General features: G+C 42.6%; 1 protein-coding gene across 10 annotated transcripts in view; it reads left to right on the top strand.

Annotated features, from left to right (window-relative positions):
• The window catches only part of ABLIM1 (actin binding LIM protein 1), a 291,304-nt gene that overhangs the window by 171,018 nt on the left and 103,296 nt on the right, over positions 1-16,990 (top strand). For all 10 annotated transcript variants that reach the window (XR_011420691.1, XR_011441743.1, XR_011441742.1 and 7 more), the window contains 2 exons: positions 3,310-3,493; positions 6,892-7,001. Coding sequence is in view for 3 of the 10 variants with exons in the window: in XM_070276223.1 (XP_070132324.1) it covers positions 3,310-3,493; positions 6,892-7,001 (294 nt within the window). In the remaining 7 variants the exon portion in view is untranslated. The remainder of the gene's footprint in view (positions 1-3,309; positions 3,494-6,891; positions 7,002-16,990) is intronic.

Raw genomic sequence — 16,990 nt, forward strand, 5'->3', positions numbered from 1 at the left:
TGTTTCCAGTACAAAGACTACTACAATAAAATTGTTAAGACAAGAGAATGATGCTGAAGGCCAGAATCTGAGTAGTGACGCCAAGAGGCAGGGGAGGAAGTGGATCAAAGAAATGTTTTGTTGGGAAAATGAATTGGAGTTAGTGGCTGGATGAAAATTTTGGTGTAAGAGTGGGAGAATGAAAAGTGCTGCCATTTTATTGAAAGAAGGAATAGAAGAATAGCAGAAGGTTAGAAGGAGGATGGCAGAGAAGCGGAGATGTTAGGGTTTGTTTTGAGAATGCTGAGATTGAGATAGGCATGCTGTCTGTTTGTGCCCAGCAGGCAGCTAAAAATAAGGGTCTAAAGCTTGGGGAAGACATCATAGATAGAGACATTGATTTGAGAGCCCTTGCACAAAGTCATAGTTGGAGCTCTGAGAGTGGAGGAGATCTGTTCCCAGGGGGGTCTTATATTCTAGAGGAAGGAGATGGCCTCCATGAGAGTTATCTGCGTTTAAGGGTCTGGCCTAGGAGAGCAGTTGTGTTTGGAGGAGGAGGAAGAGGAACAGGCAAGTAAAGCCTGGAGAGACGAAAGAAGGAAGAGTCTGAAGTTATGTCACAACCGGTCCATTCTTAGGAAATGTAAGAATTAAGTATCTTCAGGTATTAGCAGCATAGCCTTTCCCTCTCTCTGCTTCCTGTTCTATACCTTCAGCCACCCCTGCCTCCATGAGTCTTTCTTCAAATGCTGGTTTCCTTGTGTATTATACACAAGAAACAACAGTACAGTTCGATAAGCCAGTCTAGGCCGCTGCTTTCAAGTTAAGGACTAAGCGATATCAAACCACAAAGGAGCACAGTTCCACTGTAGTTTGGCAGCTCTCAATGGTAGTTAGGAAGTCATTTTGTTAAGGCTACGTTAGTTTGATATAAACTAGGATTTTATTAATAAAGGAGAATATATGTCAATTTCACAAAACCACGTGAACTAGAAAGACTATCCAGAGGTATCCTAAGGAAGCAGTAACTATAAGGAATTTCTATAACACTGAGAACATTTCTAAAACATTTAGCCTTGAAGCTGTCTCAACAATCCGTATTAGCATAAAGATTACCCTGTTGCCACCTGGTCTTTTTTTTTTAATAAGTTTTTTTTTTTTTAATTTTTTCCTTTTTCTCCCCAAAGCCCCCCGGTACATAGTTGTGTATTCTTCATTGTGGGTTCCTCTAGTTGTGGCATGTGGGACGCAGCCTCAGCGTGGTCTGACGAGCAGTGCCATGTCCACGCCCAGGATTCGAACCGATGAAACACTGGGCCGCCTGCAGCGGAGCGCGCGAACTTAACCACTCGGCCACGGGGCCAGCCCCTGCCACCTGGTCTTTTTATAAAGGATCTGTGAAGTTTTAAACCTACCATAGGTGATTGGAGGAGAGAACAAAGGGAATTACTAGCAGTCCAAATGCATTACTTTGTCATTTCTCATGGTTTTGAGAAATACCCAAGTTTGGAAGAGTCACTGAGACATCAGGACTGTGGTGAAATCCGGGGAGACCCACCAAATTTGAGGCTGGATTCAACTTAACTCAAAAATCGTGTTCCCAGTATTACCTTAGATACCATAGCTGAAGTTTCCTAAAGAGGAACCAAAAGAAGTAAAGATGGGGACTGTTACCCATAAAGTGCTTTGTCATCTCGTGGGAAAATAAGATATGTACATAGAAAAATATTGAAGAAAAAATCTCTCAGGTGTTCTGTGACCCCTAAGATTGTGTTTATTGCTGTTGAAGAGAGGCTAGTCCATACTTGAGTTCCCTCGACCCACAGGACCCATTTAGTAGGGATGGAGCAGGTGTGAGAACAGCGGGGGCACTGGCAGGTTAGAGGAGGCAGCAGGTGGTGAACGAGCTGTTTTCCAGGTAATGTGATCACAGTAGTATTTATAGGGTGGTCATTTTCAGATGTGATGGACTCAGGCCATCATCTTGGGTTACTTGATTATAAATTGCAAAGAAGGAGGTCATAGCTATGGAGTGTTGACCTAAACAAAGACTGATGAATCCACAGTAGGAGGCTTGTTTGTAGGTTCTATGTCACCTTGATTGTCTTTAATAGTTTGCACTTAGTAAAGACCTCTAACTGAGGGTGGGGGACTAGTTACCTCAGTCAGAGTCTTTCTGTGCTCAGCACTGCTGCATCTGGATGCATTAATGAGTCATGGGAACTAATCAGATGAACCCTGGAAGAGTTCTAGTAGGTCCTTAGGAAAGCAATTTAGCGGTTGAACTCCCCTCCTCTCTACCCCAACTGAGTGCCTATTCCACCTGCTTGCAGGAATAATGAGGAAGAATCCTATATTCTTCCCCTAAGGTCCTTAATTGTATCGGAGTCATCCAACCTTGGGAATCTAGAGGGTAAGACTGGAGATTTCCAGCTTTGGCTGTTGCTTCCCAGTCACTTGGCAGTAGAAAATGTTTATTCTCAGGGACTGCCTTTGGCTTTATTTTTGGACAAGTTGCTGTGTCCTGCTCTGGTCTTGTCTGAACACGTAGACCAGCCCCAAGCCCCTGGCAGCCCAGGACCTGCTTCTTTGCACCATCTCCATAATTCATAGCTGCACAGTTTGAAAGAGATGCCAAAATCCAGACACAGCAAAGCATCCTCTTTTGCATGTGTGGAGGTCCCGAAGGACAGTTTTATCTTGGACACATTCCCTTTTCTTTCCTCTTTTGCCTGTTCATATTTATCTCTCTCTGTAATATATAAATAATTGCCTTATCCTATTTACTGTACAAAGAGAAAATTAAATGTCTGAATTTTTCATAGCTATGGGAAAGTATTTCTAGAGTGTGAAAAAATAGACATTGGACATTTCAGCTACTGCTTTTGGTATAGTGGGAATTTATTACTCAGCTCAGTAACAATCTTGGCTCAAGCCAAGCAGTTGTGTGGGTAAGCAGTGGGTACCTTTCCTAATAACACTGCCAGGGACACCTTTGTTCGTATTTGAGACAGCATGAACCAAGAGTATCTTTCCATCAAAGACTGTTTGATTGTCTCTGAATCTTAGACATACCACAAAAGCCATTGAGACCTAGCCAATGGATTTTACTTGTATGAGATATTGCATAGCTCCCAAAGGGAGGGAAACGAAAGGGGAGGGAGGCAAGAGAGAACTCAAAGCCCAACAATAAATAGCTCTTTGTACCAGTCCCCTCCCCTAACCCCAAACCACTGAGGTCATACAGTAAGTAACCAGCAGGCAGTAGAAAGCAGCTGCTGCCCAGCAGCTTGGCAGATGATGACCAGATGTGAACTTGTCTTCCCACAGTGTGCGGCTGTGACCTGGCGCAAGGGGGCTTCTTCATCAAGAACGGGGAGTATCTGTGCACCCTGGACTACCAGAGGATGTACGGGACACGCTGCCATGGCTGTGGGGAATTCGTGGAAGGAGAGGTGGTGACCGCCCTGGGCAAGACGTACCATCCCAACTGCTTTGCTTGCACTATCTGCAAGTAAGTGATGGCTTCCCCTGCAGAGCAGTGCCGCGTTTTGCTGTCAAAGCTTGGGGAATCCACCTCTTGTCTCGAGTTGTATGTAGTCTTAAAACACTCTTTTTCGGATGCAGCCTTAGATTTTTAAAACTCGTATTATAGTATCAGTCTTAGTCAAAAAATAGTTTAGTTGGGAAACTTTATGCATGATGTCCTCTGCGAAATAACACAACTGATTTTAAGTGCCTTGAAACTAAGTCTGAAAGCAGCTCTGGGTCTGAAAACATTTTGAGCATTAAAAGATTGGAGGAAATGGCATAACTGTTTGGAAAGATAAAGCTTGTTGGGAAGTATAAGTTCTTATGTATATATGTGTGTGTGTGTTTAAAATAGTCTCATTTACTCTATAGCAAGACTGAGCAAACTGCCAAATTAGACCCAGTACCTGTTTTGTAAATAAAGTTTTATTGGCACACAGCCACGCCCATCTGTTTACGTATTGTGTATTGTCGGTGGCTGCTTTCAAGCTACAGTGGCGGAGTTAAGTAGTTGTGACAGAAACCGTATAGTCTGCAAAGTCTCAGAAAAATATTTACAATCTGGTCTTTCAGGGGAAAAGTTTGCCAACCGCTGCTCTCTAGGCATCTATCATCTACCAAAGTTAAATATTAACTGCACAAACCAGCTTGATTAAAATGATCAGTTAGGGAGAAGGAACTGTGTGACGTGTGGGTGGGAAAATGTGCTTTCCTTGTTGTGTTTTGAGGGCTACACATTATAGAACTTAAAGTGGGTTTGATTTCCATAACGAGGAGATTCACAAGTAAGGGTCAGTGACTTTATCGATCCATTCTAATTGGGCAATCCCATGCCTTTTGGAGTGGTGGGGATTGTGTGCTCCATTTTGCTCTGCCTTTGTGAAAACTACAGTTCAGAGGAGGTGCTTTGTTTTGTTTTTAAGCATTTCCTGTTTCTAGGCCAGAGAGATGTACACTCTCAAAGGGTAAATTTAATTTTATATAATTAATTAACAAGATAATAGTCATAGATAAGTCACAATAAGATTTAAGTGAAATATTCTTAGTAAAATTATTTTATTAACTTTTTTAATGATTAACCCATTCCTCAATTACATTGTGTAAAAATCATGGTTTAAAAATTCTGGATTCATGAGATGGAAATTTTTCCGCATTTTCTCAAAAGCAGAGTTTCCTCTTGACCTCTCCCTTTTCTGGCTGAATCCTGGTTAAGAGCTGGGCTGGCATTCAGGAGACTGGAGGTCTAGTCCTGCTTCCAAGGCTGATCCGAGACCTCTGTGAATTAGCTTTTCCATGGCAGTTGCCTCATCTGTAAAATGAGAGGCTGTGGACTAGATGCAGGTGATTCCCCAAACAGGGATGCTCACTGGAATTCCCTGGGGAGGGTGCTTTAAAAATATCCATTTCTAGCCTTCCCCCAAAAAAACTTGCATGCTGATTTAGTAGTTTCTGGAGGGTTCCCCAGTATGATATGAATCAGCCAGGTTGGAAGGCCGTGGCCCCGGTAAACCCTCAGAGCCCTCCTGGTCCTGGCCCTGAGAGATCGTTGTTTTAAAGTGGGTAACGAGGGACAGACATTTATTGGTGATAGCCGTGTCCCTGGATGCTGGAGCCAGCAGAGAGGTGATCACTGTTGCTGCTGCTGCCACTGCTGAAGGATGGGGATTCTACCAGAACTGGAGGCCCCCTTTTCAGTTTACAAATTGCCTTCATGTAGAATTGGATTCAACCCTCTTAGCAATACTGTGAAGCCGAGCAGGAATTAGCATCCCTATTTGTGAGTGATTCCGAGTCTTCAAGTCGGAGGGACTTTCCCAGTCCCTAACGTTGCAAGGCTAAGATTTCAACTCAGATTTTCTTACTCTAAATCCAGTTCTCTTTCTATTACAAGCATTCATGCCAATAACAGAAGGAAGTGAACCCGTGTGGGCAGAGGACGCAGGAAAGGGGAAAGTGCTGAAGAGGGTCATTTAGAAGATAAAACGCAAAGTTCAAAAGACCTGGCTGGCCCTGTGTTGAGAACTGGACTCTAGCTTATCCCATAGTGGGTCTGTATGGGATTCAAGTAAGAAAATATAAGTTTAGATCAGAGGGAGGGCCTGGACTAGAGCAAGGTGGGCAAGGCACCTAGGGTGCACATTTTAAAGGGGCACTCCCTCTCAGGGTCCTGCACTTGCCTGTGACCTGCTCTCCCTAGCTGGTCAATCTAGGCAAGTCACTTAACCTCTCTGAGCCTTATCTGAACAATGGAAAGTAACACAGCACCATGAAAGGGGAAGAGAGCACCTCAACTGAGCACTTCTAAAATGTGGGGGCATGAGAGTTTAAGTCTCCTTGATGACTGGCACCAATTGTAGAGTTAAGTCCAAATTTACTATCTGTGTGTGTATTCCAGTTAATTACCAACTGTTGGGCAGCCTAAGGGCAACTGAAAGGAGGAATAGCAGCTGGGAAAGTAGAACTCATGTCAAGAAGCTTGAATTTGTTCTTAAGGAATTGCTTCTGACTCAGGTGTGTGGGGATGTTTTGCTTGAGAGTTTTATGTTTCCTAGTTGACAGAATCACACGTTTGAAAACTTACGTTGGTGAAGATTATTGGCAAATTGGCCAATTGCAAGTAAGCAGGATGGAAACTGTCATATGGCTATTAATTAATGATTTTTTTGAAAACCTATTTGCCTGCTGAACTGGGAGGAGAAGAAACTTATAACATACATGCAGAAGGAATATTTTTGCAAAATGTGCTGTTATTGAATGTCCAATGTGAAAGGAAAGTGCCCTTCTGAAAAGAAGCTAATACTAAATTTTAACAGATATTTGCCAAGCTGTTTTATTTCTCCAAGTTTATAAGGGACTGGGTCTCCAGCACTGTGAAACATTCAGTTCACCCATTCAGATGTCCAGGACAAAGTCTAATTGAGCCTAATTATCATATAGGTCTAGGGAAAAAGTCTGAAAAAGTTAATGCTTGATCTGTAATCAGTTCTCCTGGGGAGGGGCCTTAAGCTTGCATAGGAATTTATGGCATTTAAAGTGTTTCTTCATGAAGGATTTTCCATTTGGAAAATGGAAAATTTTACCATGTGTGCCCTGCTAGGTAACTTGTTGGAACATCCCTCCACTAAGGATTAGAGGTAAATCATTCCATTTTACCCTCTGGTCACTTGTGGAAGCCGTGCGTTCTCCCTTCTTCTCAAATGTGGCACGTTTATTTGTTTGAACTGTATCCAGCTGGCTGGCTTGGTTAAGACTGCTTTTGAGACATTTTGGCTGGTGCTCCTCCAAGAAACGAATTGGCACCAGAGGGCAGCAGCAGAAGGAGTCGGGAAAAGGAATGAAATTTCTGGAATAACCTTGAGGGCGATGTCTTTCTGTCTCCAGGCGCCCGTTTCCACCTGGAGATCGCGTCACATTCAATGGGAGAGACTGCCTCTGTCAACTCTGTGCGCAGCCAATGTCATCCAGCCCTCAAGAAGCCTCCTGCTCCAGCAGTAAGTGCCCGGCCCCACCTGGACGTAAACTCCTTCCTACCGCAAAGGTAGCTTAGGCATGGGCTCCCCTTTTTGAGAAACTCTGTTACCTGGAGCGAAGAGTAGTCCTGTCTAAGGCATTTTCAATTGTAAGACATGATGTGTGGAGAAGCCTTCCCTACAACCCATGCAGTGAGAGCATCTCCCTTCCTTCAAAAAGACAAACAGAATTGGACATCAAACTGCATGTTTTGACAGTAAATGAAGGAAAAGGAATTCCAAAACTTTACATTAGAAATGCCCGTCTCTAGTCATGGGGGTTGAGATGTGAGAGCATTTGGTGGTGAAGTGACTGAGATCTCTGTGTATGAAAAAAGCTGTCCCCACTGTGCCTAGGGCTAATGTGGTACTTTATGCTTATCCTTATATAATTCTTTATTCTTTATCCGTCTTAACTATTCTCTGTTCACCTGGAGGGTTTCTGATATTTATTCATTGAACAGCTGCTTTGCTGAGCACCTACAATGTGTGTTGCTGTTCACACTGGAGACACAGGTGTGAGCAAAACAAGCCCAGCATCCTCAGGAAGCTTGCTTTCTCATGGGAGCAGGTAGCCATTAAATGCATACACAAAAATATCTAATATGTAGAAAAATTAAAGTAAGAAGAAAAAGCAAGGTCAAGGGGCTGCGCTTATAAGGGCCCATGAGGGGAAACCTCTCTTAAAAGGTGACACCTAAGGAGAGATCTGAAGACAGTGTGGGAACAAGCTATATGTATATGGTGGGATTTGTGATTCCTATGACAAGGTTTTGTCTGATCTGTAGGAATCCAAAGAAAAGGAACTTCCCCCAAAATAAAAATAGTGACCAATTGCACTATTTCTTCTAGTAAATAACCCTGGGTAGGTCAGTTAACTTTTAAGTGAGGCGTATCCTGAACTCTGGGCACCAAACAAAGAAGCTCTACTTGCTTCTCTTTCCTGGGCATTGGGAAGTGGACTAGAGGTTTACGTTGGTTCCTGTGGATTTTTCCAGTCCCTGGGAGACCTGGAAATACCCCTTTAAGCCCTGCCCATCTCAGTCCATGGGAATGAGGTAAGCCACTTCTGCTCCAGAGGAATTTTGTGCAATTTGCAACAGATTCCAAATCTTCCTGTTAAAGTAGAAGAATCCTTATACCTGTTAAAAATAAAAATGTTCTGACCAAGGTATTTGCATAGAAATTGGATTTTGACCATTGGGAGGAAAGAAGAAAATAAATGTATTAGTGCAACTTATTCAATACACATGACTGGATCCTTAGCATGTGAAATTTACATGCCCTGCTGGTAAAAAACTAGAATAATAGCTACAAGGCAGGGCACAATTATCTTTCTTGATAGGTGGGGAAATTGAGGCTCATGGGCATACTCAGGCTATCCAATAATAAGGTAGGATTAGAGGCAGGCCAGCAGGACTTCGAGTCCTTCACTGTTCTTACCTACCCTGCTCTAACCAGGTCATCGGGAAGGTGATCTGGGTGGCAATAGTCACCCACTGTGTGGGAGGGCTTGCTTTGAAAGTACATTAACAAAACTTTGGAGGAATTGTTCAGTCTAGTTAAGAAAAAGAGGATTTTAGGAGTCCGAGGATGGGATGACAGCTGTAACGGTGGATTGTGTCCAAAGGCCTATAAATAGGAACGGCCGCATCCTCTAATTCTGTGGCGTCTCTTAGTACAATTATCTTTCTTGATAGGTGGGGAAATTGAGGCTCATGGGCATACTCAGGCTATCCAATAATAAGGTAGGATTAGAGGCAGGCCTCTTGACTGTGCTTTGGGGCTCTCTTTTTGGTTTTATCTAATACTCCTCATTGTTTAATTTAAGAAACAGAAATGTAATATTTGTAAAGCCTTCCCGTCCTCTCCGTGCATGCAATTTGGGGACATTTTTCCTAGTCACAATCTAGCAAAATGGTTATTCTAATTTTTATTAAACATTTCTTTGCTTTATCTATATTTTCTATTTTTATATGACATACATGTTATGCACATAAGAAAGAAATTAAAAGTTTAGGTGTAAAAATATATCAACATCAAATCCACATTTCTAATGCTAAATTTAATGCATATTGCTTAAACGCAAATTGACAGACCAAGTGATATTTTCTCCTCTGCTCTCAGTGGATGAAATCCCAATTCTATGCAATGGCTTTGGTCAGAACATTTTTATTTTCAACAAGTACTTGTCTATTTAAATAAGTACTCAAATAGCATTTGTAGGGCATGTGGGTGTGGGTGTCTGTAAAGAAGAGAGCCCTTATAGATGGCTACACACATGCAAAATGCCCAAACGAGGCAGGCGCACAAAGACTGGAGCAAGGGAATTTTCGGCAAGTTTCTGAAATTCATTGGAGCATAATTAGAAAACACTTGGTCATTATTTGTAATTCTTTAAGAGTTGCCCTATACTTTAAAACTATCCTGATGTGACTTTGATTCTTATTTAAAGAAAATTTTTTTAACTTAGTGAAGCTTCCTAAATAGAAGCAAAAAGTGAAACTCTACTTTGATAATGTTCACACAGTCGGTGAACTAGAGAGCCATGATCTTCTTTTTCCTTTGAAATGTTCTTTCAAAAACGAGTTTCCTCTTCTGAAGTGCAGTTTTATTTCGCATTCTATGGCTGGTTTTCCATCATTGCTAGGAGGTGAAGACAACAAGAGAGGGAGAGAAGCACAGAGTGGCCAACAGAAGCCAAGGCAATGAGGCGATGAGAATGTACATAAACTAGTCTCCTTTTGAGCTTCCCGAATAGAGATGCAGTTTCTATTCCAGCCCCTCAGGGGCTACCGTGTCTGTAGTGCTCTGATTTAGGGAGAACTGCCAGTGGAGTGCCTGTGATGCTGTAGACACTCTGCTCCGTGCTTCCTTCCACCTTAAAATGCTGCTTCTAACCTTTCTGTCTATTTTATTTTCTTCATCAAGCATTCCCGTAGTACTCATTGTGAACCAGGCAATGTGTAACTGGTCTATAAATTTTAACTTATTTAATCCTCATAACCACCCTATAAGGTGATACTAAAACCATCCCCTTTTCACAGATGAAGAAACAAAGGGCCAGAGAGGTTAGGTAATTTCCCCAAATTACACAGACAGTGAGTGATGGAGCTGGGATACAAACCCAGGCTGTCTGGCCCCAGATGCCATGCTACGTCCCTGATATTTATTTTACAAGGTTAAGTATCAGTCTGATTTTCAGAGATGGAGGTGCTGGGCCTTGGAACGATGACCTGACTTGTCTGCAGATTTATCCAAGTGTCTGCCTTCAAGGACGGTGTGCTTTCTACAGGCCATAATTGCCTCCCTGTTGGAGCAAGGCTTGGTGAATGGGAACCATCAGGAAGTTATTCATAGAAACAAACTACTTCAATTAAGGATTATGGCCCCTGAATTAGTTAAAATTGTTGCAGCATCCAGTCTAATGCAATTTAAATTCAGTAAGCAATAAATGGGGCCAGCATGGTGGTGCAGCAGTTAAATGTGCACGTTTCGCTTCAGCAGCCCGGGTTCGCCAGTTTGGATCCCGGGTGCAGACATGGCACTGCTTGGCAAGCCATGCTGTGGCAGGTGTCCCACATATAAAGTAGAGGAAGTTGGGCACAGATGTTAGCTCAGGGTCAGTCTTCCTCAGCAAAAAGAGGAGGATTGGCAGCAGATGTTAGCTCAGGGCTAATCTTCCTCAAGGAAAAAAAAAATCAATAAACTTTATATAACGGAGATAATAGTAAAAGTTACCTCACAAGGTTGTGATGAACATTAACTAAACTGCTTTTACTAGTAATAAAAAAAAAAATCAACACGCTATGTGTAGCTGATCCATGCTTTAAAAACAGAAATATATGTCCGGAAGACTCATGCTCTACCAGAAGGTTGCATACACTCCTCTAAAACTTAATTCCACTCTGTTCTTCATGTATTTGCCAGTAACTGAGGGACTGGATTCCCATAGGTTAAGGAGCCAGGGGAGGGCGAAGTCTGTGTGTGGCAAACTAGAGCATAGGGAAATCGGGTTTGGATCATTGTTTCCTACACAGCTCCTGTCTATTTCAGGCATCTGAGCAGGAGTGGGCTGCTGTCTACACTCACCCAGTCCGTTTCAAAGGCTGTATGACTCATGTCTGATTGTGTGTGGGTTTGGCGGATTGACGCGAGGAACACCCACACACAAATACATCCAAAGCCATCTTCCTCTCTCTCTTATCCCTCTCTGTGCAGCACTGTCATTATTCCAACTGCAACTGGAACTCCTACAGGTGTCAGGGCTCATGCGCTCCTTGGACTGAATTTAAAGCATTCCAGAGAGAGTCACGTGCATGTTTCCAAGGGGAGGAAGAATTTTTCCGTTATTTTACCTTTCTGTTTGGTGCAACAGCTTTTAATAGTTGCAAGATAATTTTTATTTTATCTTTATATTCTCTCTCAAGAAATCATTTACAGGTTGAGTGGGACTTGTCTGCTGAGGCACCTAACAATAGGGGGAGTGGGGATGATCTCATGCTGGGTCAGGTCCTGGCTCTGCCACTTAGTAGCAGTCTCTTGACCTCTCCATCCTCCATTTCCTTATCTGTAAAATGGGATAGTAATAGGTACCTACCTTGTAAGAGGAAGTGAGCACGTATGTAAGAGTGCTGTGTGCTTAGAAAACAATAACTTACTGTTCAGGCATTAATTTCTGGATTTTTGTGTAAGACAGTCTCTACTTTTTGTGACTCCAATTTTTTCACTCTTCTGTTCATGATAGCTGTCTTTCTCTGCTCATTTGATGTTTTCCACCAGTATAAAAACCAGTGAAGGTAGGAACACATCAACACATACATAGCCCACAGATTGCTGAAGTTTGACTCTTGGTGATGTGTTTTATGGTAGGTCTCCAAAAACCGATCTGCTCCTCCATCGTCAGACATTTTTTTTCTGTAAATGGGGTGGCAGAGGAGGCTTGGCAGGACACTGCTGAAGAGTATGGCTTCTGGACAGGTTGTTGGCTTGTTCTAATCCCAGTTCTACCACTTAGAGGCTGTGTGGCCTTGAGAACGCAATCTCTCTGTGCCTCTGTTTCTTTGCCTATAGAATGGGAAACAATAATAGTTCCTTTCTCAATTGGTTGTTCTTGGGATTAATATAAGGAAAGTCCTTAGAAGATTCATGACACCTAGTAAGTACGTATATATGTTAACCATTATTCTTTAAGGAAATCGTAAGACTAGAACTTAAGCTTAGAGATACTCAGAGAGGAAAGAAGGAAGAGGGGATAGCACGTGGGTAAGAACGTGGCCCTACTCTCAGAATGCCTGGGGTGAATCCTGGTTTTACCTCTTACAGTCACGCAGCCTTGGACGAGTTATTTGATGTCTCAGAACCTCAGTCCCCTCATCCTACTATTGGAAGATATCTACTTCTAAAGGTTGTTATGAGGATTAAATGAGATACTGCATAGAAGGGCAGTCTAAATGTGGGAAGGCACTTGTAAAGGCAGTGCCGGAGGAAACCCGGACAGAACCGATGCTGTGCTCCATGTCCTGGGAAGTGAAAGTGGAAAGACGGAGCGATGGGGACAGGTTTAGGGAGGCCTTGAGGAGCTTGGCAAAGAGCAGCTCCTCAGGTAGTCTCAAACCTCGAGGATGACCAGATGAAAACAATGTGCTAGAAAGATTAAGGCAGTAATGGCGGCAGTGGTATGCAAAAGCAGCAATTTGGCATCGGTGGTCAGGGCTGGGGAGATAACTGATTGTGGGTACAGGTGATGGCTGTGAGAAAAGATGAAGAAGGCAAATAAAAAGGACCATGTCAAAGAAAGATGTTGGATGTCATTCATTCACTCAGCAAACGTTTCTTTGAGCACCTCCTCTGTTCCAGGCACCAGCCAAATTCTTTTTTACACAGTTAGCGTAATATATTACTATGATACATTCGTCACAACCAAGAAACCAACATTGGTACGTAACCTATTGCACTTTAATTGTTTAGATTTGTGCCCGCCTCCACCACCAAGATAATGAACTCACTGAATATAAGGACCTGTTGTCCTTCTCTCTTATGCAAGGTCTAGCACATAACGCCCTGGATCAACATTCTGGAAATTGAGTCAAAGCCGTTTCTCTCTCTAAACCGGGCTAATAACAATCTTCTCTTTTTAAATGGGTTTAAGTATTTGTCGTAAAAGAGTACAAATATTACAGAAAAGTACAAAGAAGGAGATAAAAATCACCTGAAATCCCATCGCCAGGACATCCCCTCTATTAACATTCTGGTGCACATTCTTCTGCATATTGCTCTCAGTGCTGTAGATGTGTGTACAATTTTACATAAATTCTTCCCATGGCATTTTATTCACCTATCTTCTTGTCAAAAATCATTTTTTCTTTTGAGCATCACACAAAAGGCTGAAAGCCTTGAATTTGCTCAGATGCCTTGGGAGCAGGGCCAGCTCACATGTGTCCTAGCCAAAGATGTGCTTTGCATTTCTGACAGTTATTACCCATTACAGTCCTGCTGTTCTTTGTATGTTTATCTCTCTGACCAGACTATGGCTCCTTAATGGTAAGGACTGTATTTTTTTTTTTGTCCTTATGAATAGCACTTGCACACTGCAAGTGCATAAATGTTCACTTAGCGAGTGAATTGAAGCCATCCCAGGAGAGCCTTCTGAGGAAGTCACTTTCAGCTCGCAGGTCCGGAATGTTGAGTTCTGACTGCTACTTCAATGAAGATGACTTTTGTGGTTTTGTAAAATTACATAGATACAGCTTGCATGCATGGGAAGCAAGGAGTATTGGCCATTTAAACTTTTATTTTCTCATCGTATTTACAGGCTTTTTCCCTTATTTAATGCAAGGGGAAGTGGTTATTGCTTCGGAAAAATTTGTTGGCGACAGAGTCACAAGGTTTTTTTTTTTTTAAAAAAGTAGAAATATCAGGGAATGTATTTCCCCAGCTTTGGGTGGGAGGTTGGAGGGAGGCCTCACCTCTCTGGGCGTTTTGGATGTCAGCCTCAGGCCTGGAGGGGCAGGGGTCTCACCTGGCTTGGCAGTTCCAGTATTGCTCTACTGGCTATGGAGTGGGGTGTTGAGACAGTTTAGGATTTACATGTTTGCCAGAGGTTCGTTACAGAGAAACAAGGTATGTTGTGCGAAGGAACATTAACATTCAGATTTTTCAGACAGAAATCTATAACAATTATGAGTCAGACATAAAGATCCCAGAGTGACACGTCTTTTCACTTAACCAGAGCCTTGATTATCTCAGTTGCAAGAAAAGTTCCTGCTTTATAAGGAATGGGTGCAACTAAATGGCAAAAAGTGGAAGTGGGCACAAAAAGTCTTTTCAGTCAATGGAAAGTTAACAGCATTTTGTTATTTGCTATTTTTGTTTCCCTAGATATGCCTCTTATGTAATAAGACCCACACCTTCTAACAACTTATCAATAAAACTATAATTTTAATGATTGCAACAGCAGTCATTCCGCCAGTTTAATTTTAATTTTTCAGTAGCGGTAAAGATTTAGCTGTTCAAAGGACTGCTGGGTATACCTATAACTGTATATTCCTATATTCTCCAGAAAGATATTAAGACATTGCTATTAGTACTGGTCTCTAGCAGGGAGGGAGGGAGTGGCTGGGAGCCAGGAAGGAAGGAAATTATTTGTACTATATGAAAATAAATTTTTTAACCATGTGTGTGTATTACCTATTTATAACTCAAGTACATAAAAAATAAAATAATGTTAATTTTATGAAATAAAATAAAAGGCCCGTTCCAGACAAATCTCACTACAGTTTGCCCTTGCTGTGACCTTCAGCCGTGTGTGTGTGTGTGTGTGTGTGTGTGTGTGTGTGTGTGTGCATTAAGTGACTGGTCACATGATGAAAGTACTGAAACTGACATTCTCCCCCCTCTTTTCTCCTTCCTGTCTTTGGAGTAAATGAGCTGGAGTTTGCTAATGAGAAGTGAACCTGAGAAACTGACGTAAAACCCAAGTATGATTTCCTCTTGGGCAAGGACCCATGTATGCTGGGCAACCACAGCCAGTTAAAGATTTATGAGAAAACTCTTCACCAGTTAAAGTTTACACTTGAACTAGGGAAATCAGTGCAGGAACAAACCTTCTTGGTACTTTTTTTCATTGAGGTGAAATTCACATAACAAAAATTAACCATTTTAAAGTGAACATTTTAGAGCATTCACAATGTCGTCTAACCACCCCCTTTATCTAGTTCCAAAACGTCTTCATCAGCCCCGAAGAAAATCCCATTAAGCTGCTCCTCCCTGTTCCCTCCTCCTCTCAGCCCCTAGCAACCAGCAATCCACTTTCGTTTCTGTGCATTTACCCATTCTGGATATTTCGTACAAATGGAATCTTACATATGTGGCCTTTGGTTTCTGTCTTCTTCCATTTAGCATAATGTTTTCAAAATTCATCTAAGTTGTAGCATTTATCAGTACCTCATTTCTTTTTTGTGGCTGAGTAATATTCCACCATGGAGAGACCACATTTGTTTCTTCATTCTCCTGTTAATTAGACATGTAGGTCCTTCCCACCTTTTTGGTATTGTGAATAGTGCTGCTGTGAATGTGCCTGTGCAAGCATTTGTTTGAGTCCCTGTTTGTGATTCATTTGGGTCTTGGCACAGCTTTCAGAGGGGTAGGCTAGGGACCATCACAAATCTTTAAAGCGGTGGCTACCACCCCCCAGAAACGGTTGGCCTGGTGTCCTCTGGTGTCCACAGTGTGGCTGTGGAGTGGGCACCACTGAATGCCCCCCGGTGATTGCGGGTAGCAGCCTTCTCCTGGGGCTTCTGTCTTGCTTCCTCCCTTATTTGCTCACTCTCCCACTCTTCCTTCCTCTTTTTCACCCCTTTTCCTCCTCCGCTGCTGGCCATAGAGGACTACTTGGCCATTGCTCAGCCTGCTGGTAGAAGTCTGACCCCCAATTTTCCAAACCCTGTCCTGAAAAGGGTATCAACAGTGCTGAGGACTCAGGCTTTGAGCTTCTGACATATTAGTTCTGTCTTCTTGCGGAAAAATACGTAACAATTGCCCTTTTGAGGAGTGGCTCAGGGATCAAATAATGTTTACGAGGCTTGTGTGGATTATACCTTGTAGGCAGAAAGGAGAACTGCTCCGAACCCACTGAGAAGTACTGGTGAGAGGTCACTTGTCCTGTCCTAGGGGAGGCCCCATGACAAGAACGCCCTGTCCACTGGAGCTATGGCCTGAACTTTTCACCTAGACAGATTGGAAATCAGTATCCTTGAGGCTGCCATGTGACTGTAGCCTTTTCTGAGAGCATCCCATGATTGGGTCACAGCTTCCCATCTTCCTGTTGCTGTCCTCATGGCATTTTCAGTCAAAAGAGAATCCTACTTTTAATCTGGGGTCAATCCCTGTGATGTTTGCATCATCAGAAATGATGCTGAGCAACCACCTGGGACAAACGCAGACTGACAGTTCAGGGGGAGGGCCTGCAAAGCAGTGATCCTCTGGGTCTGTCCTCCACCAGCTGGGCTTTGGAAATTGTTATCTGGGAATTTTGAAGTTGTGACTGTACTTATTAGGATGTTGGCTTATTCCTTACATTTAGTCCTTCCTTTTACTTATAGTTCTGAAAACATGTGTGTGAACACACACACACACGCACACACACACACACACACACACACACTCACACACAGAGTTCTCTTTGATACAACCTTAAACCTAAAAATTGGAGCAGGTGAAAAAAATAGTATTAATGTTTTATGCTAATTTTTTTTTTTTCTCCTCGAAGAATCTCCATTACTTCCCTAGGAAATCCAGGCGTGGTGTTCTTTTTATTTGTTGCTCAGGGAAATGAAAGAGCGGCTGTTGAAGAGATTCCTTTCACAAGGCAGTGGACGCTTTCTTTAAGCAGATGTTAAAGTTGTCAGCTCCTAACCACTTTTCCACGTCCTTTCCAAAGTACATGTTCTGCTCCATAAATGTATACTCTC

The sequence above is a fragment of the Equus caballus genome, chromosome 1 (genome assembly GCF_041296265.1).
Source record: "Equus caballus isolate H_3958 breed thoroughbred chromosome 1, TB-T2T, whole genome shotgun sequence".
Lineage (NCBI taxonomy): Eukaryota > Metazoa > Chordata > Mammalia > Perissodactyla > Equidae > Equus > Equus caballus.